The 26,062-nt window shown below is 38.2% G+C and overlaps 1 protein-coding gene across 1 annotated transcript in view; it reads right to left on the reverse strand.

The window, feature by feature from the left end:
- The window catches only part of USP3 (ubiquitin specific peptidase 3), a 60,668-nt gene that overhangs the window by 15,519 nt on the left and 19,087 nt on the right, over positions 1-26,062 (reverse strand). Inside the window, exons 3-7 of the mRNA XM_026077837.1 lie at positions 25,964-25,999; positions 10,909-10,969; positions 8,363-8,494; positions 2,102-2,185; positions 276-357 (exon numbers count right to left, since the gene is read on the reverse strand). Coding sequence (XP_025933622.1) covers positions 276-357; positions 2,102-2,185; positions 8,363-8,494; positions 10,909-10,969; positions 25,964-25,999 — 395 coding nt within the window. The remainder of the gene's footprint in view (positions 1-275; positions 358-2,101; positions 2,186-8,362; positions 8,495-10,908; positions 10,970-25,963; positions 26,000-26,062) is intronic.

Below are 26,062 nucleotides of genomic sequence, written 5' to 3' on the forward strand. Positions count from 1 at the left end.
ATATATGTTTAGCTCTAAGTCCTCTGAGTACTAGCTGCTTCTTATTTCGCTGATCCCAGCAAGCACAGGACAGCTCAAAGTCTAGGTCAAGACAAGTACAGCAGAATATCAAAAATTCCTTTGTGAGAAAGAGCTCTTGCAGGAGTGTGATCAAGAGATAAGGAAGTAACCAAAGTTGGGTAACAGAYAAGTCATTTTATATCTAGGCCCACTATAAGCCTCAACAGGTTTAACAAAGTCCCTTAAACTCACTGTACTGGAGCTGTTGTACTTACATTTACTTTTAATAGCTTGCTGTTCAGAGATGAGTTTTCCAATAGTTTTCTTTTCCTATGTCTGTCTGATGTAAAGGCTGAACTGTTAGAAAATAATGAAAATAGGTTACCTACTAAAAAAAAAAATTTGTATGAAAGGGACAACAGATAATCACCATAATGTCTAACACAGTAATTACATCTGCCATTAATTATTATTAAGACAGCAAAGAGCTTCCCGATTGCACCATGTGCTTTTTATACCCTTGAAATGGACTACTACATCTCTCTCCAAGTACAGATGCACAACCTATTTTCAATACTAATGTCTGAGTTAACTGCATTAAGTTATGCATGCTACAGTACATGCCCTGAAGCATGGCCTCGTTAGCATGCTACTTCTGATCTGAAATAGACTTGATCTTTTTCCTTAATTAAGGGAATACTTTATACAGAATTTTCCAAAAAAATACTTCTGTCAGAAGTGTCATGCTAGATATTTAGAAAGACAATTTCAAAAACCAGGACAAAGATCAAAAGCATCTTGAGCGATAGCACTTTTGTAGCTGACTTCTCTTACTTTAAATAGAAATACATCAGGTTATAAGATTTGTATAAGACTAATTCAAAGTTACAAGAGCAATAAGTTATTCTTTTTCACGCTGCTAGATATTACTGAACCCTCAATTCCTCCAGTTTATGACTTCTTCTAACCTAGTAGTAAAATCATCACAGTTCCTGGGTTACAGGTGTTTGGCTTTTGCTTTTCTATTATTAAATAATAAGCCAACCTCCAAACATTCAAAAATGTTAATTATACATAATGGAAGCCTTCACAGTGACATTTACCTCCAAAAGAGTTAAATCTCCTGTACACTTCCAAGTTATTAACATGCACTTCTTACTGTCCTTACACATTGTAACATCTCATTACCTACCTGACAAGCCCATCAAAAAGAGAATGGAAAATAACAAAAATATTAATACACTGTAGTCATGTTAAAAAAGAAAGCCACTAAAAGAAGCTGAGAAGGCATAAATTTGGGGCAACGTCAGACAACAGGATCCAGAAGCTCAGGGACACACTTATTCTGTGAAGATCCAGAGACTTTTCAACGTCACAGGACTTTCTCAGCAGTAGTGCTATTTGAACTCTGGGGCATTAAAATGTATTTGGAAGTGCTGTAAGCACACATACTTCTGCTTAGTATTATATAAGATTTCCAAGCAAACTATGAAGAGACTATTTGCTATCTAGAATTGGCCACAGCATCTGCATCACAAAGATTAATATTTACTTTTCCGTGGAAGTGCGCCAGATAAAGCCACAGGAAAAACATGTCTCTGCTGTACCATTCTAAGTTCATAAACCTTCTTAATCTTTGTTTGGAAACCAAACTATGCAATTAACATGAAGACTACTTCCACCTCCATTTCAACTTTAATTTCTCTGCTCCAGAAACCTATTCTGGTTTTGACAAAACTATGCTGCTTTTCTGGAAACTGTGTCCCATATCTATGAAAAAAGACAGTAATTATTGGCAAAGGAACAAGAAAGTTAATGGGTATCTGCATATTGATACAGGAATTTAGCTTCTACAAGATCCACTGTTAGGAAACAAAACATACAAGATCAGCCAAAGCCCTTAGCTTTGGACTTCTCAGTGATGAAAAAGATATTTAAACATACATAGTATCACACATGTACAAGAATCAAAATAACACCCCAAAACAACCAAACAAAAAAACCTCCCAAACCTTCAACAACGCTGAAACGGAACTACCATTTAAATGATGCAATATTATAAATCCATCCAAAGCAGTCTGGATGTAAACAGACTACTTACTTTTCCAAGTTCTGTAGGTGCTCTCTGACTTTCTGTACCAGGCCCAGCTTGGTATCATTGACGACAAAATCATCACAACGATAACTGCAGGGGAAAAAAATATATATATTCATCAGAATGTGCAAAGGATTAAAGTGAAGTACCTTAAAACCTGGTTACTGACAGTCATTGCAATTCTATCCACAGGAAGCATTAAAGTGATATAGTGGGAGGGGATGGGGGACGGGGACAGGGGAGCATGACGCCTGATTACTGAGCCTGCTCCTCTCTGAAGGCTACCCAACAGAAGGCATAGCCAATGTCTTATTCTGTGTTTTTTCTTCTAGCTCAGTTCTCTATTAGACACTTTGTTAAATTAAATTCAAGGCTATCATCTTCCCCCTTAGAAAGAGAAACCAAAAAGATTATGTACCTCTCATGCCAATGTAGAATTCCAGTTCAATAAAAACTCAAAGATGCTGTGTAACCAAAAGCAGCATTAGCAGATAAAAAGGGAGCATCAAGAGACATGGTGACTTGTCACAACTTCCCTTCCCCCACGTCCCACAGAGGTGACCTAGTTCCTGAGTAGCATTAATTCACCCTGTGCATATTGTAAAGCATCAAATTGCAGCTTTAAAGTTCTGGCAAACAACTGAACTCTTCCTGTGGAGGAGATTAACCTGCCTTGGCTATGTTTAAATTCAAAACTTTAGCCATTGCTCTCCTTTTCCTTTGCCATAGGACTGACTCAAATACAAAATACATCCTTATCAGCTCAGGTTACTCCTCTGAGCAGATCCGTGCTTTGTAAGCTAAAGAAACTATATATTTTGGGCACAACTGGAATTTTCAAACGTTCTTAGCTGCACAAGTCTGTGATGTAGTTCAAAGACAACAATATTGCTAGTATTAATTCAAACAGTGAGTTGTAGCACTTGTTCAAGAGATTACAGAGTTGAGAAAGTGAAGGCCCTTGCCACCAAAAGGAGTCTGCAAGATCAGTCTGTCCAGGATTTCTGTTGATTTTGCCTCTGGGAAGAGAATCTTAATGCAGCTCTCGAGATTTCCAAACACTGAACGCAGCAGTTACAATTTCTAGATGATACACAGGTGTCTATAAAATAGCTGTTGTCAGCATAAGAATTTTTTTTTTCCCTTTTTTAAAAATTTTTTTTAATAAAGATGCCACAGACCCAGTTAGTTTGGGAGGGGAAGGAAGTCTGCAAACTCACTTATTTTTCACCTGTTTTAAGTAGACCTATTCAGCTGTCTCAGCCACTCATAACGACCTAGTGAAGCGCTCCTGCGTTCGCCACTCTCGCAGGACAAGACACCTCTCGAGGACAACCACGACAGCACACCGCCAGCGCCAGCTCCGACCAGAGGCAGCTCATGGGGCAGGTGGACGCAGTACAGTCCGACTCCTCCCGAACATCACAAGTGTCCACGCTCCCACGGACATTCACACAACTGCGCTGCTACCCGAAATGTGCAGCGAGTAAGGTTTACGGACAGGTAACGAAAGCAGATCTAAGCGCAGTGAAGGTCTCTAAGCCAACTTACTGCCAAAAGTAGGAAAAATGTACCAAGGAAAGATGATTTAATACATGTTCCCTTTCCCTAAACACAGCATTAAGCCATATTTTTAGTCTCTACATGAAACTGCAAGTTAGCATGTTCTCCAAGATGGAAGAATAAAACCAAATACATCATTAAACGTTCCTTCATGTCAGGGTCTTTGCAATGCTGGAAAACTGATCTTAAGATTCACTTAAAAACAAGAAAAGCCTTTGCTTTTTTTTTTTTTTAAATGGGCATTTTTATAAACCACATCCTTTGCAACACTGAGGATTCAGCACCATTATTTGTGCTACTTCATTGAAAAGCAGAGAATAAAAAGTATTAGAAATGAAACTGCACCAAACTGTTTTAGATAAACCCAAAAGCATAGGAAGGAGTTCAGACTTTAAGAGTTTAAAACTTGTTAAGCCAATACACCTTTAAGGTAAACTGCTGAGAGATTACCTCCTATATATGTAGCCAAAATTTCAAACAGATATTTAATTTGTGATCATTAAGATTATCACAAATTAACTACTACACACCTTTTGGTATATAGTAGCTCTACAATATGCTTTCAACAGCGATTGTACAGAACAAATTTTATACTTCAAGGCAGGGTCCCTTATATGGATTAGCACCGCATTTTCTTCTCTATATACTTTCTATTTTTAGCATCTCTGCTAACTCCAAGGCCTGGTCTTTTCTGGCCTCCTCTGCTGCTAAGATGGCAGTAAGCCAGGGAATATATGTACTGCTCTGGGGAACATTTAGGCTTATTATAGGTTACAGAACTTCACGGTATGCTGAAAAGTCCTGATTAGATTTAAAGAATCATAGGACAAGAATAATTAAGAAATTCCAAATTTCCTTAGCTGTGCTAACACCTTATATGACCAAACTAAGAATTCAAGTTTTTTCTTGATAAATCCTATTCACCTTCTTTAATTTCCACTGACTGTAGAATGCAAAATTATGGTCTAAGCAGTCCCATTTTCTGATGCTTATGTGCTAGCACAACAAACCTGAGTTTGAAAAGAATTAGCACAAAAGGAATGAGTAAAAAAATTTTTTAAGTCTTTGGCACTTGGTTAGTTATTTTTACATCATCCCTTAATAAAAACGTTGGAGAATGTTAACACAATCACATCTGTTTAAGAGATAACAAGGAGGCCAAGAGGTCAGAAATCTGACCTACAAATTGCATCTGGGATTAAATGAACACGGGAAAGATATTATGCAAATACATAAACAGGGCAGCCTTTCTCCTTCTGTGCTAACCAACTGCCTGTGCATTAGAACCGAGAAAACAGATTTACAAGAGTCCTCTTTCAGAAGAAAGATTGTATTTCCGAAAGCAAGCTTCTTATAAATATCATTTTACTTCTTGCACACAGGAAAGCAATCACTAGCACAGCAGGAGAAAGCATCATTCAATACCCTGAAGAGAAAAAAGCCCTGCACTCCTTGCAGGCACATTGTGGTTCGTACTTCAGAACTGCCTGAAAGGCCGATTACCTGCCAAACGGTGGAATTCAGGAATCTACTTTTCTCAATGCGCAGGGTCTCAAATGTAATTCAGTACAAAGATTCAGTCTTGTACCTACTGTCACAAAAGTGCCTGAAGAATCAAGAAGAGAGTCCTATTCTCATAATAAATAAAAGATTAACATTCATTCAACTTTTCCACTGTGAAGACTGGTCTTTCTGGTACAGTGGGGAAAAGGAGGAGAATAGGAGGACAGAAGAAAGATTGAAATCCTCTGGAAAGCAAATCCCTAACTCCCCAAAACTTAATGATCCCTCAAGCATGTCTGTATTTTTCAAAACATTATAAAATTCACAAATACAATAAATATCTTACCTCAGGTGTTAAAAAAGTAAATAAAAAAACCCACTGTTCTACTAGCATTGAAAAGTTCTCCACTCAAAGCTGTTTTGAAAGCCGGATTAAAGAAAAAAATAACGAACAGCATACCTAGCCTTCCACACTGAAATGCAATTACAGGAAACTGTTTGATCTGGTTTTGTTTTACAGTAAGATGGCATGCGAACTAGAAACAAAATTCAATAAACCATAGTAGTTAGAACAGTTGCGTAGTATTTCTTCCTCTTGGACTGACAAGAATAACTAAAACAAACCCTGAACTGTGCTCTCGTGACTGACTGAATGTTTATGGCACAGCCAAAGAAAAGGAAGGGATTAAGTGCCTTCTGATTAGAAGAGCGCCCATACAGACCTGTTCGATGCTACTTTTATGCAGGCTTAAGAACATGCTGGGCTGGAACTCATAGGATAAAAACAGAGTTTTCCACTCAACTCTATGTAGTAAACAAAATCTTGCAACTTCAAAACATTAAAGACAGCACTGCAGCAAAGTATCTCCATTATTTTTATAGTAGAAGTAAAATTTAATTAAGTCTTAGGATTGTATTTTCTTGACTTTCAAATTATTGAGGTTGCCCACACTGCTTGCATAAAACATTAATCCTAAATACATGTTCACTTAAAAGTAGCGATGTCGCATAAACATACTACTACTAGCACTGTCTACTAGATTTATCTCTACATGGAAAAAGCTAACAAACAAAAATTTAAAATGCAACCTCCACAGTAGCTCATTACGACTGGAATTCATCCAAACATCTATTTCAACTGGTAAGCATTGTTTGATAGCAGCCCCTCTCGTACTGACTTATATAAAGGGGCAGAAGTCGGTCTGAATGACTACTTTAACCTTATATAAATAAGGTTACTTCCACTGAGAAACTGTGTGCAAATATCAGACTCCAGTATCTTTTCCTGAGCATCAGGTGGAAAAAACTGAAATATCCCAATGAAAGCAAAGATAGTCTGCTTTTGAAACTCATTCAGCTTCATGATAGCACAGGAGACTTATAATTTGCTAGTGAATTATATGCAACAGGAACTCCCTAAGGCAAAGCCCTCTACAATTAGTTCCAGTTCATCTGTAAGATGACTCAACCTCTACTCCGTTTACAGCAGAAGAGACATCACACGCTAAGCTGCTTCTCATCTGTCCTACCACAAATACGTTGTGAAACACCAGTTAGCTTCCAAAGTGCATGCTTACCGACTGCTCACAGACATACTTTGTTTCAATAATAGATCCCACAGTCCTCAGTCTGGATATCCTCATTTTGCAACACCAGTACTGGGTTTGGGATAAGGTCAGCTGGATGCTCCGACTTGCTAGTATAACTCATCAAGCCTCAGCAAGTTCTGGCAGACTAGGAATACTATTTGTTATAGTAAATGACGATATAATCAAGATTTCAAATTCCCAGCTAAAATTCCTGCATACATTATTACCTTCAAAGTGACTAAAAGATCATATCTATAATAGAAAAAAAAAATCCACAACATCAGAACTCAGCTGTAAACAACAGACTGGGCAACTTCAATTAGCTTCCCACAGCAGCTTCAATGCTGGCAACATTTGCATACACATTACTTAGAAAAACTTCATGTTTTCTAATACTGTTTTCAACACTGGGCCAGGCAAACGCTTTGGTCATTTAAATAAAACATAAATAGAAGCAAAAGTTATGTACATCACAAACTACTCAAACATCACTTTCTTCTATGCTTAACACCTGCACAGCATTTGTCATTGCTGCACATACCATCTGAATATTTCTGAGTTACTCCAAACAAAAATTTCTTTAGGTGAGACCACTTAACCGTGACTTCACTTTCAGGGGATAAAAACATTTGTTAGAGAAGCATTCCTCAGAAAACAGGATACTCAAACTTCAGCAGATATTTTCTTGATGAAGTATACAAAGATACTCAATTATCTGCACGAAATAAAATCCATCAGTGCAGCTGTATATTTAGTGATATTAGAAAATCATCACACTTTTGCTCAGGGGGAAGGGGATGGAAAATGGTGAATACACGAAAGCACAGCTTCCAGAAGACTTCCAGTCTTTCCTCTCTGAAGCAAGAAGATTCGAAATCTGATATTACCAGTGTAATTGTTAAACCTCCCTAAACAGTGCCCATTTCTCACTCAAAAGGAACTGCTAGCATAAATTGGCCCAAGCCATTTTCTCTCTCTTGTACATCACTTCTCTTAAAAATTCTGCTATTTGATCTTGTCTGACAAATCGATGCTGCTTCCAAATAGGATCCGTCACTCTCTCACAAACTCATACAGATTGTACAAAATCACAAACAGAAAGAAGCCTTTCTTTTCAGAGGGAAGAAAACAGAATCAATATTGGAAAAGAAAAACAAGAAAATCCATACGCATACCTCAAGATCACATCTCTTGGGCAGGAACCTGAGTATTACTTTACTTTCTGATCTTCTGACAAATGAAGAACCTGAGAAAGGCTTACCAACCCGATGAAAGGAGTAATGAGAACCAAACAGTAGCTTTGGCAATGAAAAGTTAGGTTCTCAACATACCCCAAACCAAACAGAAGTAACTCCAAACTATATAAATACTATTTGTATCAAAAAGTTTGTGCTAAGTCATTGGAAACGCAGGAGTTTAGTCTCAATCAATGCTACAATATTACACATGCAAAAGCAGAGGGATATTTCATAAACTGTTCTCAAACAGCCAAGTCTGGAAATCAAGAGATGAACTGCTCAAAAACGCGTGTAATATAATGCTTCACAAGAGTCTGAAGTTTGCACCTTTCAATATATGAGAAGTTGTCAAATTACAGTGTTTAAACCCTTACCAATATGTACTGTAACTACTGCAATCCATACACACAGTATGCTGAACTTTCTCTTGTTTTTCTGTTTTCTTATGGTTGGTCATAGGAATCTGTGCATCTTCATAATGTTTTTTTGCATGGCCATTCACATATCTGAAATAAATGAAAAACAAAAAGTCTTGTAGTTTAAATTATTTAATGAACATTCAGTGAAAAAAAGGAGGAAAAAAGTCTAACATAAATCTAAAATATACACATTCAGGCATCAAAATAGGCAACTTGTCTGTGTGAAAATGCTGGTCAAGTTTCTTAACTTCTTCCCTTTAACCTCCCATGTTGCCCAAATTAGTATCTCTGTGTCCTTCACACCAGCCACAAACCAGCATCCTGAATCCCCCTGGATCTGGGACCTCAATAGACTGATTAGCCCCTTTTTTCACACTGGTAATCTGCAGTTAGTTCTCCCTCTTGTTCTCCCATGTACTTTTCTTACAGCTCTACTTTTTTTCCATCCCAGCATTCATCATTTTTGTGATTACTTTAACAGTGTGCTGACTCCCATATGAAAGAACATCCATTTTAAGCTCTTCTGTTTTGCAGACTGATTTAGTATTAGAGCATGCTACACTTTATAAAGTTCATGATTTCACAACACACTAGGGCTTGGGGTCATATAACCGAACAGGAGTCTAAAATCACTACAGCACTTTTGCTGACACAGTTAACATTTTCATACCTCAAATTTGAGACATACCTAGAAATTTAAGCATCTTCAATTAAAAAAAAAAAAAAAGTGTCATTACAAATGCAAGCTGAAACTTAGCTTAGCTCATTAACTCTTGAAGTGCATGGCCAGAGCTCAGAGAATTGCACGCTCCCCTCATTTCTTGTTGGTTGAACTCTGTCATGAGAATGGTCAGGAACTCTGCACATGCCCCACAAGAAGATCTTTAGGTCTTTTCTTGTTTCTCAGTATCCTACCTTGCTCTCACACACAGGTGTGAACGATTCTGCTAGCGTAGCTGTGCTAGCCAGGGGACTGAAGAAGAGTGGTTACCGACACTGCTGTGCTGGCAGAATCCTGCAACAGTTAAGTCATAACCTGATCTAGGGAGGTGGGCTCGCAGCAGCTGGTTTTCTGCCCAGCAGTGCCAACGACAGGCTCGTGGAGCAGTGCACCCACCAGAAACGCTTTGCTGCTCTAACGCAGTCAGCGGTGCTCCCAAAAGCTCTGCCCTGGAGGGTGTCCTGCAAGCGAAGATCTGACAGCCTCTATTTCCTCTTCCTTCGGTTTCAAACATTATCTGAACAGAACATGCTGCGTGCTTCCACGCTAGCGGCTTCAAGATCAAAGCGATCCCATTACAAGGTGTATTACATTTTTCTCATTCAAGTATTTTCATTATCAAGTATGACAGCAATATGGCAGTCAGACTGCATAAATAATTGACTCAGCGTCTACTAACTTCATACAAGAAAGGTCATATGCGGACAGTAAAAAAGAAAGAAAGAAAGAAAAATTGGTAATGGAACAAGCAAAATATTCCAAACTACTCATTTCACACAGTCATGTAATATGCAGTAGCTCATCTCTTTCATGACAAGTATAAACTTGTAAAATAAATGAATAAATAAGAATAAAAATGAGGGAAAAAAGGGKTTTTTTGTACTGAAAATTCTGGATGAGTGACATTATTAAAACTGTGGCACTTACTGCTGTCCAGATGAAAGAAAGAAAGAAAAAAAAAGAAAGAAAAAAAAGTTTATTGAACCCACTTTAAAAGACAGAGTCACAAAGCTTAATGATGATTTTCCAGAATAAAAACACACCATCCCAGATGCTACCCTACAGATGAAACATTTTCACATCTCAGATACTGTCCAAACATGAAACATGAACACTACCTACATTCTCTTTAAATATGTGCATCTCAAACATTTACCTGGGAGCAAACTTTCAGCAGTTATCCTGACATATGAATAATGGTTGACTGTATCATTCCTCTACAAATTCTTTTGGTGTACTTCAACTAATACGGACAAAAAGTAAGTATACTCTGCCGAAATTTTTGCATTAGACAGTCCTTATACATTATGACAATTATTTTGTTCCAGAACTATGCTACAGCACATTCAAAATATTTTCAGTTTAAGCTGGACACTTGCTATCTTCTCAAAATAAGCTAGGCCAAATTTGGATTTGTGGGTTTCCAAGAATTCTTATTGTTTTAATCTTTTCACAATACAAATATCTCTTACAGAATGGAATTTTAACTATAGTTCACAGAATTAGCAGTTTTCCAGACACTTTCTGAGCTGACTAATCACATTCACCACTCACTTTTCTTTTGAAAAGGATGCTGAGTATAATCGCTGCACTCCTGCAAGGTAGCCGAGAGGTATGCTCAACATAAGTGTACAGTGTCAAATGAAATCATGGAAGGTTAATTTCAGGAAATTCCCAGGCATTCAGGAAATTCTGGAGCGAACTGCTTCAGAGTCAAGCCACAAAGGAAAAAAGATAAAGGGTTTATTAAATAATTTTCCCACGAATACTTTGTACTCACCTTCCACAATGGACACTTGAACACGTCAGACAGACCCATGGACTTTTATTTGACCGGCATACTATAAAAGAAAAAAAAGCAAAAGCATCAAGTGAATTTGCTGTGATATTATAGTTACGTAACACATCTTGACTGCTAGCAATAGCTCTGCTCTGACTCCACCTTGGCAGCATGGTTACATAAAACGTACATTAACCTATATTAGCGACTACCAGACTAAGGACTGAAGTGCTATTGACATTAAAGCACATTAGTCTTCCTGTATTTTGGGTTCTCACCACAGGCTACACATTTAACTGTTACTTTCCTTGAAAAATTTATGGGTTTCATTTTTATTAGATCCACATGAGGTCTACTTGGTTTTGAAATACAACAGAAATATCACAAGCAAAAGTCACAAAAACAGTGGGGAAGTCTAAAATCATTTCATTTGTTTTTAGTAAGACAGTCCACAGAACGCTGAAAAAAGCCACAGCACTTGTCTTCTGTCTCATAAAACCTGTTATACAAGAAGCCATTTTAAAGAACAAACTGTGAGAAAGCCTGACAATCTGATAAGGAGCAGATAGAATAAATTACTGTGTAACTCATGATAATACATACCATTTATACAATAATTATTCTTATGCTACAGTGCTGGCAAAGACCTTATCTATAAAGATTTTCTTCTTTCAAATCAAGCACAAGAAGCTGAAAGGTTAAAGTGCAATATGCTTTGCAATCTATTCAAGACATCAGAAGATAACATCAAATGGAAGAAAACTAAAGTGTAATCTGAAATTAAACATGGATGTTTTTAAGCTAAAGGGCTGGGGAAAAGCCAGCAGATACTAGAAAACAAATTCATGATGATGCATCATACCAGGGTGGGGTCACAAAAAAATGGATATTCTAACTCCTCCCCAAACCCAGTAGTCAAGTCTCTAAAATTCAGATTAGAAACAAAACAATCGCAATAATTAACCCATAAAGGCAGAATACATAAAAATGGGCAACCAGACCAAAATTTACATCAACTAAGTCAAAAAAAAAAAAAAGTACATGTATCTTTATAAACAGCAGCAATATTGGAACTGCAACTAAATTGATATTGAATCTTCAATTTCTAGAGGAATACTAAATTAGATCATGTCAGTGAAGGATATGATATATATAATGCTATGATATATAACACTCAGAGYTGAATACCATAAAATTGTTAACTACCATCAGTAACCACAGAATTCACAGTAATAGCACTATGCTTTCAAATAGCCCCACTAGGACGATGAGAAAAATGAATGAAATCCTAAGGGCATTTCTGCAAAGCATAGAAAACAACACTAAAGAGAAAACTTGAATGATCCCCAAAATATAACATAAGAATAAGATAAAATACATAGGTACTATACTAACTTTTTTTTTTTGGCACAGCATGAACAACTGCTTCTTGGAGCAACTAGCCAAAAGAGTCACAGAGGAAAAGCAACTATCAGAAGCACTACTAGAGGCCGTAAAACCAGGGCAAAAAGGGACAAGAGAGGAGGATTAAATCCCAGCATATGCACAAATTATTTCTGTTGTTGCTCACTGTGGAAAAGCTTGAGAGGAAAACAGACTTGGCTGCCTGGAGCCRTGCCTCAGAGAGCTGAACTGGAGAAACTGAAGCGAGCACAGGAGCCGTTTCAGTGAAAGATCACCTGGCCAGGCCAAGTCGGAAGTTGTACAGAAACTCAAAAACAGACTGACCAAGCTAGGCAGTTTGTAAACCATGGTATATATCAGACTGTAAAGGTCAAAGACTATCACATAAAATAAAGAAACATTTTATTTTTGTTAGCTTGAACATGTTAACTGCTAATTAAAAAGAAAGAAGCAAGAGGGTTAGTTTTTAATCAGGAGAGAAGCGACCATGTAAGCTACTTAAAATTAAGATTTTTACTATGTTCACTGGAAAAAAGCACAAATATTTCTGTATACTGTAAAATGTAACATAAAAGCTGTTTAAAGTAACTATTTTAAATTATTCAGTAAAGACTCCAAAATTGCCTTCTTAAACTGATGCAGTTATAATTTTACTTTAGAAACACATTTTCATGTTGTTTCAAGTCTTCTGCTGTTTTTCAGCAATCAATTTTCCCTTTTCTAAAGTTGACAATTCCCACAACCACAATGGCCATCTTACAAAAGACGCGGGAGAGCCAGGCAGTTCTGGCTTACATTTCAATTTAGAAAAGTGCAAGAAATTTGTTTAATTTGATCAAAAAACACCATGATTTTTACATTGGCAAACAGAGGAGAAAGGACAAGGAAAGATATGAAGTGGCCATTATCAGTTAAAAACGGACCACTAGTCTAATCTGATACAATTTTATTTCCCTGAACTACACAAACTAAAAGGTAAAAAAGTCACCAGAAGGAAACAGAAGCCAAAACCATTCATGCATTTAAACACAGATGTGATATCTAATAGTCGCTTAAGTGCTGTGTGAACAAACAACTACCATTATCCTACATTTTCATTGCTGGAAACATGAAACAGTCTTGCTGGCTTTAAAATTCTGGCAGAAACCTGCCATTTTTAAATAACATTTTTGACTTAACTACATTATCATCTGTGGACAGAACCACCTCAACCAATAAAGAATTAGGATGCAATCTAATCATTCTTACCTTTTACTATATACCCAATAATTACAATCTCACATTCAGGTATTTTAAACACTAGCACTCTTTGGTTACTAAGTGTGTCCAGGGTTAAACCACATTGCAGTAGTTCCCATTCTCCCAAGTTCATACCATGTTCAAGTGTTCTGCGCAAACCCAGCAAACAAGTCCACCAACTCTGCACAATCACAAATGAAATTTTCCATCTTTCACTTCAGAGAATAGTAAAAGATGGTTTATTTGTTTGCTTTAACTTTTAGGAAGAACTTTGCTCCCATTGCATCACATCAGAATTGTGTAGTTTATCTTCTGCACAAACATCTCCTCCCACAAAGAACTCAACATGCAAGTGACTCCCACTAAGATTAAACACAGAGGCCAATATTAAATTTGTGTCTCAGAACAGAACAACTGTAGGTCACAATTCTTACACAATTTTTTTTTTTTTTAAGGTTGCTGAAGATTGCATTCTATATTTCACTGAGGCTGGCTCAGGAGACACCTGCATTAAAGCTCGGCTTTCTAGGTCTTCCTCCACCCAGGTCTTGAAGCAGTTTCTGTCTGTGACTTACTATTAATAATTAAACTAGACCTGGAGCCTCAAGCATTGGTCTGGACCCTAACGAGACAGGTACTGTGGAACGCACTGCCAAAAGACAGTCACTGCCCCGAGCTGCTTACAGTCTATATTAGAGATGGCTTGGCTTAAGCTGTCAGGAAAGCACATGTTATTCCTTTCAGATGTAGTATAGACACGAAGACATTAGGCTTAAGAATAGATCAGAAAAAGAGATACAGGTCCGTGGCAAATCCCTTCTCAATTCCAAGCGCGTTTGGCCTTAACTCAGACTTCAGTGTTCGGGACTCTCAGGTCAGATAATTACACATAATCGCAAGGGAAGACCCTCAAACCCATTTGTACAGGTACTTATGTCTGAACTTCCCTCAATAGTAAGTATTCCAACTGGGATTTGGGGGTGTTTTTTTCCTTCTAGTGCTATTTAAAGAAAGGAGGGAGGGGACTACATTAGTCCCCCCCAAATCTGGAATAAAGTTATAACCAAAAATCTTAAAACTTTCTAACTACATTAAAAAAACCCAAAACCTTAATTACCTGTGTATATTACTGTTTATTTAGTATTATACAAACTAAGGCATGCCGGCTGCTTTCTCAACTTGAACTAAAGTGGCTATTGCAACAGCCACCAACTGGCCCATTTCACTGTATTTTTTAGAGTAGCCTCAAGCAGTTGGACGAAGATTATATTAACATCTCAGAAAAAAAAGAAAACAAATCTACAATGCCACTACGCTGTCTGAAACAGTGAGTCATTTGCCATTTTACATCAATATCAGSTTACTCAGAGGCGTAGAAACCATATTATTTAATCATGTAGTAGGAAGGGGAAGTACCATCCTTTACAGAATGATCTCTGTAAGTGAAATCTGAACGCTCATCTGTAAATGAACGCCCTCTGTAAATGAAGCAGAGGAGCATCAGTCCATCCCCTAGAGAGCAAACAATCAAACATATGCACAGACTCGCACATACCGGTGGGAGCCTTCAGAAACGTCCCTGCCTCCCTCCCTAGTTTCCACTTTCTGTAATTCATCCTGAAAAATAATGTTCATCAAGTTATGCAAAGCAGAATGACTAAGATAGGGCTCGTCAATCCGGCACTCATCACGGGGCCCCCGCCCCAGCTTACCCCCATGATCACTCAAACAAGTACTTCTGAATCTTGACTTTTTTCCCCTTACTGAAAACAGACTCCAAACAGCGTCGTGAGGCAGGAACACTCCTGGCAAACACTGTATTCCTCACAGAACAAAGCTGCAGATTTCCACTGTAGGAAAGTTACAACTATGTAAAGTATATAAACAACCCATGAAACTAATAGTTTTGTTTAAATAGCACACTACATAATTTAGAAACTGGCAAAAGAAAAAAGCAGCAGGAAGAGGAGGAGACAAACAGGAAGCAGCTTCTGTAAGGCAGCCAAGTTGAGAAACCTGCAAGACGCCGCCGTGTCCAGCGGAGAAGCAGCCTTCACGGCCCGGCTCGCACCGGCTCCTCGGCCGGCCGCAGGAGCAGGAACGACCCGAGGCCACGGCTACTACAGATCTGCGTCTGCATCCAAGTTTTAAAACAGCCCTTTATTACATCGCTAAGGAAAAGGCCACAAAATATCGGCACAATAAGAGCAACACTTTGGTCCTTCTGTTAAAAGCCCGCTGAACGGAAACAAGATTAGGGTCATTAAGCTATCGCCAACGCTTCCACATCCTTTACAAAATAACCTGGACTTTGTTCTCAAAAGCAACTCCACCAGCACTACCATTTTACATGTATAATCATATGGTTAAATTACACAAGCATAATGATCCACACAGAAACATCTTTGGGCTAAGTGACCTTTTTTTCAGTTCAGTTTATGTTGACATAGCAGATCAGCTATACTGACATAAGATGAACTGAAAAAGGTTAGCTGTTATTTCAATAAGCATCTAAAAAAGGAGCAATATTTATAGAGTCGTGGTCACACTGATATAGTGACATTACACCAAGCAAAATTGTTCCAAAAAAAAAAAAAAAAGCACTTGCTGACAAATAAATATATGATATAAATATCTATCTCCAAAGAAAAGTACATGGCAAGAATATACTTGTAACCCCACATTGCCTCACAATCCCTCACTGCTCTGTTTTATTAATTGGTAGCAAGGCAATCTTATTCTCTGTTCTGCTCCAAAAAAGCAGTTGACAAATACAGCAAGAAGAACTAGGCTGACTCCATTAACGGCATTTGAAGAAAAAAAGAAGCAGCAGTTCACATAAAGTGCAAAGTTCCTACTATGTGAAATATGTTTTGGTCTGTGACACATCAGGCCTAAGAAATCAGACCAAAAACTTTCTCCTCCAAAGATCTAGAAGATGAGAAATATGCAAGCCAAAAATCCTGGGAAATGATCACCAGTGGTGGGAATAACGAAACTCTGCACAGAAGTTTAATGCAAATTATGCAAGTCGCTCTATTAATAATATATCAAATGCAAAGTTTTTCAGGCATAAGATTCAGAGCACTCCTCAGAGAGCCCAATTACATTTTATAGACTGAAAAAATGGAGAGAGAGAAAAAAAAAGAGAGATCAAATAATTTGCCAAAATAATTATTTTTAAGCTTATTACCGCCAATTAGAATTGGCTTTACTAGCCCTAACACTTTAGGCCTCTGTGTCATGGTACTGGCAGGCAATGGTAAGATATCCCAAAACTCAGCATTCTCTACCAAACTAAGGTGGCTTGCCAAAACATCTCTGAATTAAGCACCTACAGCTTCCCATGTGCTGTGTAAAAGAAACATCAGGCATCCAGGAGAGCAACCTCTGAAAGCTAGTATTCYGAGCAGGGAATTGCTCAGGTTTTTAGCCCAGGAGAAATATCAAGGCAAAGAGCGTGTTGGTGGTCATCCCTCCTTTGGGCTTACACACTGGTCTGCAAAAAGGCACTGCCCACCACTGGACTCTACATCTTTCTTGTACTTTCTTCTGGAGGCAGACACAAAGTCTTTTCGAAGACTGAATAAATCAGTTGAGGAGCTTTCTCTGCACAATTCCCATTCATTCAAGATGTGAATGCCTCAGGTTTAATTCCCTCTTTTGCCAGCAGGAATTCAAACTCACACCTTCCACCCTGAGGGACTTCACCTCCAGACTATTCCTAAGTGCTGGCAGAGGACTGTCGATTCTTTCTGTTAAAGATGACACTTTGCATGGAATAATTAGCAATTCCTTCGACCAATGAGACAAAGCAAGAGAGAATACGACTCTTCTCAAGGCTAGCATTTACTGCTTTTACCCCGGGTCCAGTCTCAGGCAGCAATGAGCAGCCACGTGGTCTATATTCAAAAACATTCAGTCACAAGAACCGAGACTGAAACCCAGGATTCTCCAGCTACAAATGAACTGTCCAGCCACCACATTACAGAGCCACGTGCACCTTGCTCCCTGGCCCATAAACCCTGTCATAACGCAGCATACACAGTACAACAGCTTCTCAGGGCAAAAACCAGGAGCGCCAACCATCACAGAACATCAGTCAAGACCGAGGCGCTTCTGGATACGCCGACAATCAGACATTTGGGCATTGCAGAAACACCTTACTAGCAGAATCAAAAATGCCTATAAAACATAGTGTGTCTTCCAAGGTTAGGCAGGATTTTTATAGGCAGCATATAAAAATCCACAACAGGTAATGTAAGCTACTTATGACCAAGTACCTATTTATTAATACAGATTATCATGTTACCCATTTTTTTGACTTTGCATTCTTTGAAAGGAACGTGTACTCGCTACATGCATGTGAGCTTTGCTAGCTGACCCTCTTGCCTGTTTAGATACCCGGGGAGTCAGTGATAACTGAAAGAAGCATCTCGCATATACACGCTGGTAAGACCGTAAGATAGGCATTAACATACACAGAAGTTCACTGAGTCATGAAAAACGCTAATTATTTTACAATCTAGGGGTAGCTTCTAGAACTTAAATACTGAGCTAAATGATTAGCTTTTTTTTTTGGAGGGGGGGTGTAGGGGAGGATGTTAAACTGTATGCATATCTGTTAAGAGTATCTGCTCTGAATTTTAAAATTTGAAGGCTAGTCAACTCCTGATGAGAAACTTATGGGTGACTGAAAAAGAAAATGTTACAAGAATATTTTTAAGCCTCCGAGTAGCAATCTAGCTAAAATCTCATTCCAGACACTGAGAATCGGAGGGAGGGGGGACTACAGGCTTTGAAAGTGAGTCATGTTCCAGACCTTACTTACAAGATTGCTGTTTCAATGTTTAAGTTTTAGAGAGTATTCCCATTTGTGATCAAACTTCATATACAGCTCTTCTTTCTACCCCACCCTCGCCCCCATTACAAGTTCATAAATGAACTCAACTTGTTTTGAACTATCTGATACTAGCCACTTAAAAATATATTCTCTTTAGCAATCATTTACATACGTTTCATTTGTTGCCTATTTTAGAAAACAGCATTCCAGTCAAAGTGAAACTAGACAAAAAGGGAAATGATTTTTAATTAGACTATTTAAAATGTTTTGTTTTTATAGCAGCTAACACCCATGTACTGAAGGAAAACATAAGAAAAGATAAAAATTTAAATTTAAATTTAAATCATCAAGGCAAGAAAATTTACAAGGAAGCAAATTTCCTGGTAGGCATTACTAACAATAGAAAAACGTTAATCATCCTTTCAGTGCTGCATACTCTTATAAGAAACACATAATGAAGAGAAGTCACAATAGTGTCAAGTCTTAGCCTGACTGAAATCACATCCAAATGTAAGAAAATACAAAGACTCCAAAGTCAAAAAAAAAACAAAAAAGAAAAAAAACTACGCTCGACTTAAAGCTATGCAAAAAACAACCACTTACTTCTTCTGTCATTAGCTTTCAGCCAAAGCCAGAATGATTAAGTTCTTAGTGAGAAAACAAAATAACCCAAGTCATTTTTCTGATAGTCGTGAACTTATGAAATCAACCAACATTTGTGCTCATGCATAATGATACTTATGTGGTATTTCCTGCTCTTTGTCACTAAACAAAAGCATTGCTCAGTCTCATATAGGATCCTTCACAGATGGTTACAGTCAACCACTTGACTACAATGGAAAAACATACTTAATTCAGACATACTAAACAATACCTGAATAAGAATGTAAAAGTAAAACACGGGTAAACAATTTTCCATAGAACAAATAAGGTCATTGAAGTTCTCAAAACATATCTGACACTGACGAATGTTCCTCAGAGAACAATGTGATTAGCTTCATCTGCGTATAATTCACCTCTCAAATTACGCTCAACCACACTGGCTTGCAGTCCGGGATGTTGATTATGCAATCAGAATTTCACATTGAAAACATTGGAAGCTGAAAAATGCACGCTTTGTATCTGCCTATATTCTTAATCCTGTACTGGAAAAGCAGACAGGTAGGTAGGAAAGCTTCTTTCAATCAGTGTAAACAGAAACATCAGTTCCTGAGGAAGTGGTTAAACGAACTCATAAAAAAATAAAATAAAAAGAGAGAGAGAGAAAGCAGCAAACTCAGATGTAGCAGCAAGACAACACAGAACATGTGTGCTGCTTCTGTTATGCTAAAAGATCACTTACCACTACTAATCACATCCATTGATACTTTCTCAACAGAAAAGGACAAGGTTAGCCCTCACTCTACAGTGGTGCCATATTTCTAGGTAATTTACTCTTTCTACATGGTAAGATACCATGCCAAATCAAACTTGAGGTCAAGAAATGTCAGTGGTTGACTTTCCTGCATATTCCACATGTCACATCCTAGCCAAAAACAACAGTGAGAAAACATGCGTTATACATTAAAAAATAAAAAACATCAGTGGTAAGTATTTCACTGAACAATCCCAGCAAAATGAGATTTTAAAAAACCCATTACCTTCACTTCTCCTTTACACTCTAAAAAAGAAATTTTAGTGGATCAGCTATTTTGCTGACCAATTAGTATCCACATTTAAATACACACACTAAATGCAGACATTTATATATTCTTTGAATTGAGGCTTAAAAAAAAAAAAAAAAAACCCACACATGGCTATCCCATGAAAATACACCTGTAGTTCAACATGGACAAGCAAACACTTATCTGGAGACAGAATCCTAAATGATTTACATGCGACTCAGCTTGAAAATCAGTATCTGCCTCTTTAGTTTTGATTAGACCCCCCCCCCAAGCTGACAGCATCATCTTGCTTTGAAGTGAAAAAGGTGTCTACTTGCAGTAGTTTAGAGAGAGAAAAAAAATCTAGATTCCAGAAAAATCACCTTATTTAGCTAAGCTGCCTGTGCATATTGTGATTAGATTCAAATGGACAATAAAATCTGCCAAAGAAATCTCAAACTACATTTACAAGATCCAAAATTAAACAGACATTCCAAAAGGAGAAAAAAAATACAGGTTGTTTTGACAAACCAATTAAGACTGCTGAATGATAAGTGTATTCACCATGCCATCCACAGTTTAAAAAACCCTCTTATAAGATAGGAAATGAATAAAGACATAAAATCTTACCCTGCCTCCATGACAAGGACACGATAAAGCAATGAATATTTTATCAGATATGACCATAATTCACTCTATGATAAAAACTACTTCCTCCAATAATCTCAAAATAAAAAACAGAAAAACCTTAACTAGTTCTCAGATCTAAATTTTTGAGAAGGCTGCACTTTCCAACCTCCAAGGACTACTGTAATTATGCATTGCCTTTAAGCACTCTTTACCTAGATAGCAAACACACCCATTAAAAATAAAAGACAAAGTGATGCATTAACAGCTTATTAAATAAAAGGAACAGCACTGACCAAATGTGAAATGGCTCAAAGCTTTGTTTCATTCCAAACATGGGATCTGAAACTTTCACTCTATGAACCTCAGACACAGATGAAACAAAAAATTAGCTAATCTAGCTCTGCTGGCCTCAGTACCTTACAACCAAGTGCCTAACTATCAAAAAAAACAAAACAAAACAAAAAAACCCCACTAAGAACAATGCACTGAACTTCAGTTTTACCACATGTGTATATTTAAAGGCTTGGGAAAGGCAGGTGAACACTTATCCTGATTACAGTTAGATGAGTTACAGTTGCAGTGAGATTTGAACTAAATCTGTGTCAGAGTCACTGCGCTCGAGTGGATAAGAGTCTGCCATGAACACAGAAGTGTCTCTTCTGCACGTCTGTGTGCCTTAGATATCGCTTCCACAATGCCTCAGATTGTCCTGTCTCCTTATCACATGGTGCGTTTTGAAGAGTCATTTCAAACCACTGATTTTTTTTTATTAGATTATGAAATAACTTTTAGCTTTTCATGGTTAACTTGGATAAGTCAGCAGTAAAATTTATCCTTTGTCATCTTTTGCTCTTCAAAATCACCATGAATATTCAGATCTAGTTTCTAAACAAAGTCAATGTATTAACTGTTTGACTGCTTTCCTCTAAAGCTGTCTCTTCCCGTCACTAACATTCAAGTTTTGTGATGGAGTGTGATTTTGTTGAGTAGAGAGAGTATAAACAAATTTTTCAAAAGAATACCTAGAAAATACTGTCATCAAGTCAAAGTTTATTGACTCATATATTTTTCTTAAATGATGCAAAGTATTTGAAAACCACCAGTCATCTTTCCTGTAATTAAAAGGAAAATCAGATCTAGTTTATGAGACTGAAATAGAGACCCCTACCCCACCACAATAAATGCGTATCTTCTAACACATTTTGTTCCAAAGCACTATTCTCTGTCTATCACAGGCTGAAATAACTCTTGCCGACGTGATTCGTTCATACATCATAACAGATTCAAATGGAAAAAAAAATGTTAACAGCTTTAATGAAAACAAGACTAGGTCTCAAACAAAACAAATTGAACAGGCTTTACTTAAAAAGACAGCTAGGGAATGAGTTTAAGGAGATATAACAACCTATAAAGTCTGAAGAGTTATTAACAAGCATTCCTGCATTGCAATGACCCAGAGTAACACATGAAGGACCCCTCTACTTTGAGATTTAATTTATGTGACTGAATAAAAGAGGTAATTTTTATATATTCATTTTCTCCTTTAATTTCAGAATAAATATGGTAATTATCAGGCCAAATCAGTTTTCCAGATAAAGGGTAACAAACAATGCTCACGCATAGAAACCATTACACCCATGCACTGTCGGTGAGCTTACCCCGATTCTACGTGCAGCTGACTGAAAGGTCCTCACAGGAAGCAGGTCCTAGCTACCTCTCCCCAGTTCAGCGAGGTCTCTCTCCTTCTCCCATATTATGGTAAGGAATGAAAGAAGAGAGGAAATGAGGACCTCTGGTAATAAAAAGGAACAAGCAAGAGGAGGGACAAATACTCATGGAGAGGGAAAAGAAAGAGTAACGAGGAGCTGAGATGAAAAGGGAAGCTGAGAAAGTTCAGGTCTGTGTACCTGTGCATTTACAGTATATTTGTTTTGGCACCGATTGCAACAGCCCAGCACTGCAGTGCCAAAAAGCACAGCACGGCAGAGTGCTGCTACCTACCCGAATGAATAGAGAACAGTGCAACTCATTTATCTGAGGGGAGGGGAAACCATCAAAAGCAGTCTCACCCAATGCAGTCATATTCTTGAAAGTTCTCCCACTCAGCCCAAAATATTTGCTCTCACACATAAATAAAGCATTTGGTGACATTTTGGGTGATTCTGAACTAACAATGCCATTTTGTAAGTTACTTCAAACACAGGAAAAAAAATGTCACAATTCAGCATGCAGATTTCCACCATAATCATTGTTTGCTAGGCCTCAAACAGCTTCCTGGTGCTCGCTCTCCTCTGTGCTTTTAATGGACCCAGAGTCATTTGTAAACACCACAATGTATGTTTCTGACCAACTGTTAAATTAGAGTTCTTATTCAACAGAAGTTAGAATGGAAGAAACAGATGCCAGGCAAATATATTTAGCTTCTGCAGAAAATACCACTCTACAGCCAAAACAGCTCTTCAATACCTATCAAAACTACGTTATTGAAGAAAAAATATATATTTAACTGGCAGTGATCTGCAACACAAAGGTTTTAAGCATAATTCAGGAGTACAGTTTCCTCAAAAAAAAAAAAACTCCATTTGTTCTTCTAAAAAAATAACTTGAAATTCTACATTGAACAATCAATGAATTCACCTCAACCATGCAGAAAAAAAGTTGGCAAAACTCTTTAGACTTGCACAGGTGTGCTTAAAAGATTGCAATCTTATTTAGGTGAGGCATGGCTCCCTGTGGTTTCATGAGTCTATGAAAAGTTGTTGGGAAATACCACATCTGAGTTGTTCCAGAGTACTTTTCATAATTACATGATTTGCACAACAGTGCCGAAGGTGTGGCACATCACACAAATTCAACTGACTCAGGCTGTGACACTTTGCAGTCTTGCCAATGCCTCCAGCTATTCTACTTCCAACTTCAGCAGAAGTTACAGAAATTAAAGCACATGGAACCACTGCACTCTAATTGGAAGTAGCAGACATCTGCATGTAATATTTCACGTGACAGCACTGATTAAAAGGAATTTTCAGTTTCTGTACAATTTCTGCTTCACATATTTAGCTCCTCTCAAATGCCCAATTACAACAACAATAACAAAAAAAATCTGGATCCCACATACGTATTCTCTGCTCTTTTTGACAGCTTTGAAGCTCCTCAAATCAAACATATGCTGCTTTTTGCATCACTTACTGTACAAAGCATGCTTGACAGGATTAAATACTCAGGAGAAAGCATGCCATCCTCTAAACGGAAGTGCTTGAACTCTCAGACCTCCAAAGTTTACATCAGTAACACAGCAGAAGTTCTAGAAGCACCTCAAAATGAACACTGTTACTCTTTATTTTGGAGCCAAAATGTTCATATTTGATCAATCACTTGTCATCAGTGCTTCCTCTTATTGCTCTTTAGTCTTCCTTCATCACACAACCTCCGTAAAAATTCTAGTATCTTCAAGAGGAATTTAAGCCAAGAGAGCAATTTGGGTTGGTGCACAAGCTCCTCTAATCCAATCTTTAACTTTGGTAAAGCTAACTTTCAAACAGTAGCGTCATATACAAAACACTTCTATTACACAGTGCGACACATCTCCCAAACAGATTCGAAAGTGCCTCCCTTACGAAGCTGCTGTTGCAATCAAGAGAGTTTTTTGGGAGAGGAGAAGGAAAAGCACTTAATATGCATCACTCAGTCAGCACGACACTTCCAGGCCCTCAAATCACAGATACCCAAGATAATGACAAAAATAGCTACTGGCAGCTTGAAGGAAGAGCTCACTCTCCGAGGTATTCGGCAGTGTTTGGTTATCACTGGTAGATCACGTGGCAGCCAGAATGCTTCCTGTATCAGCATCTTCACTTATTCTCCTTTTCTGGAAAAGTCAGCTCTAACTCTGAACAGGACAAACTACCAATTCGGAGTCGTTTTAAGACAACGTGAGAGATGACAGATACCTTATAATTATATACTGCAAAAACTTACCTCCTAAATATTTTTCCTCCGACTTGGGCAACAACAACAACAACAAGAAACTAAGACCACAGCACCTTAGAAAGCAGCATCAAAATCAATAGGAAATGCATGAAGCGTTGTCAACATATTAACTTACATATGTCATTTTCTTTGTTTAATTGCACAATACCAATTTGCAGCAAAACCAAAGAATAAGAAATGGTATTTCTTGTGAGTTGAGAGAAACAGATATTACATACCTTTTTAAAAAATACCCTCACTAAAATAAGCACAGACAAGAAAAAAGATAGTACACTATACAGCATTATGGAGCTAATGTAACAATCGCATACTAGTAGCTGTAACTGAGAAGGGAGGTGCTACGTTTTACTAGACTGACAGGAATGCAAAACTCCATTTGTAAAAAGTTAAGAAAAAATTTCATTTACTTTTAATTGCCAACAGCCTTCCGTTTGTTCACTGGAATGCTTTAAATTCAATGTAGCTACATTTATCTTAACCAGTTGTTAAGAATTCAGTATTTATCTATACAAATACTTGTGTGATTTCTTATCGTAATTTTATTAAAAACAATAGCAAAACTCTCCCGGATGCGGCCTCGTTATTAATCCATTCAGTTCCTCAAAGCGTCCGACCCTTTCTTCGTGCCTCCCAACTGCAATAAATCAGTTGGACACCCAGCAACTGTCTCTCCCTGTAAGTGCTGGTTTGGGAGAAACGCCGCTGACTGACAAAGGAAAATTCATTGCAACACTGATCTTCTTTCTTTAGAGGCCTAACAGGGCCCCCGTTTGAGAGGCTTCCTGCAACAATAAGAGTCTCATACTTTCCAGCAAACCGACTGATTTTTGAGGTTGGAAAGTTATGTTAATTCTTGAGAATACATTTTCAGTCTTGGTAATGTTATCTTTTTAAAGTTCTTCGAAGGGTGGTTCCCCGCTGCCATACGTCTCTGGCTGACAACTGTGCTTACCCTAGATACCCTGCAGATAACAGACGGGCCCGCGGGTTAGACCTCTCGTCACGAGTTTTCTTCGGCAAGGAAACGTATCAGAAAAAAACAAGTTTTCCTGTGTTCCCTCTTTCTCCCTCGCCATTCCTCCGCACCGTCGCACCGCAAAGCGCACTCCTCTAGCAGCAAAAGCATTACAGACTAAAACAACTGGTTTTGCCAAAGGAAGCACAGCCCTACCACACCTTGGCTCCAGGAAACTGCAGTCGGGAAGAGCTCGGGCGACCCGCAGCTCTSCCACGCGGAGGCATCCACACCGCGCGACAAAGGACACCAGCCCTCCTTTTTTTTGAAATAAATAACCCCAAGGAGTACCCGAGAGCGCGGCCAGGCTGCCGGGGCGCCGCGGCCCTGCGCAGGCGGCGGCAGGTCACTGCGCGCGGCCACGCGGTGACCCGCGCCGCGACCCCACGC

The sequence above is a fragment of the Apteryx rowi genome, unplaced genomic scaffold, assembly GCF_003343035.1.
Source record: "Apteryx rowi isolate R43461 unplaced genomic scaffold, aptRow1 scaffold_463, whole genome shotgun sequence".
Taxonomy (NCBI): domain Eukaryota; kingdom Metazoa; phylum Chordata; class Aves; order Apterygiformes; family Apterygidae; genus Apteryx; species Apteryx rowi.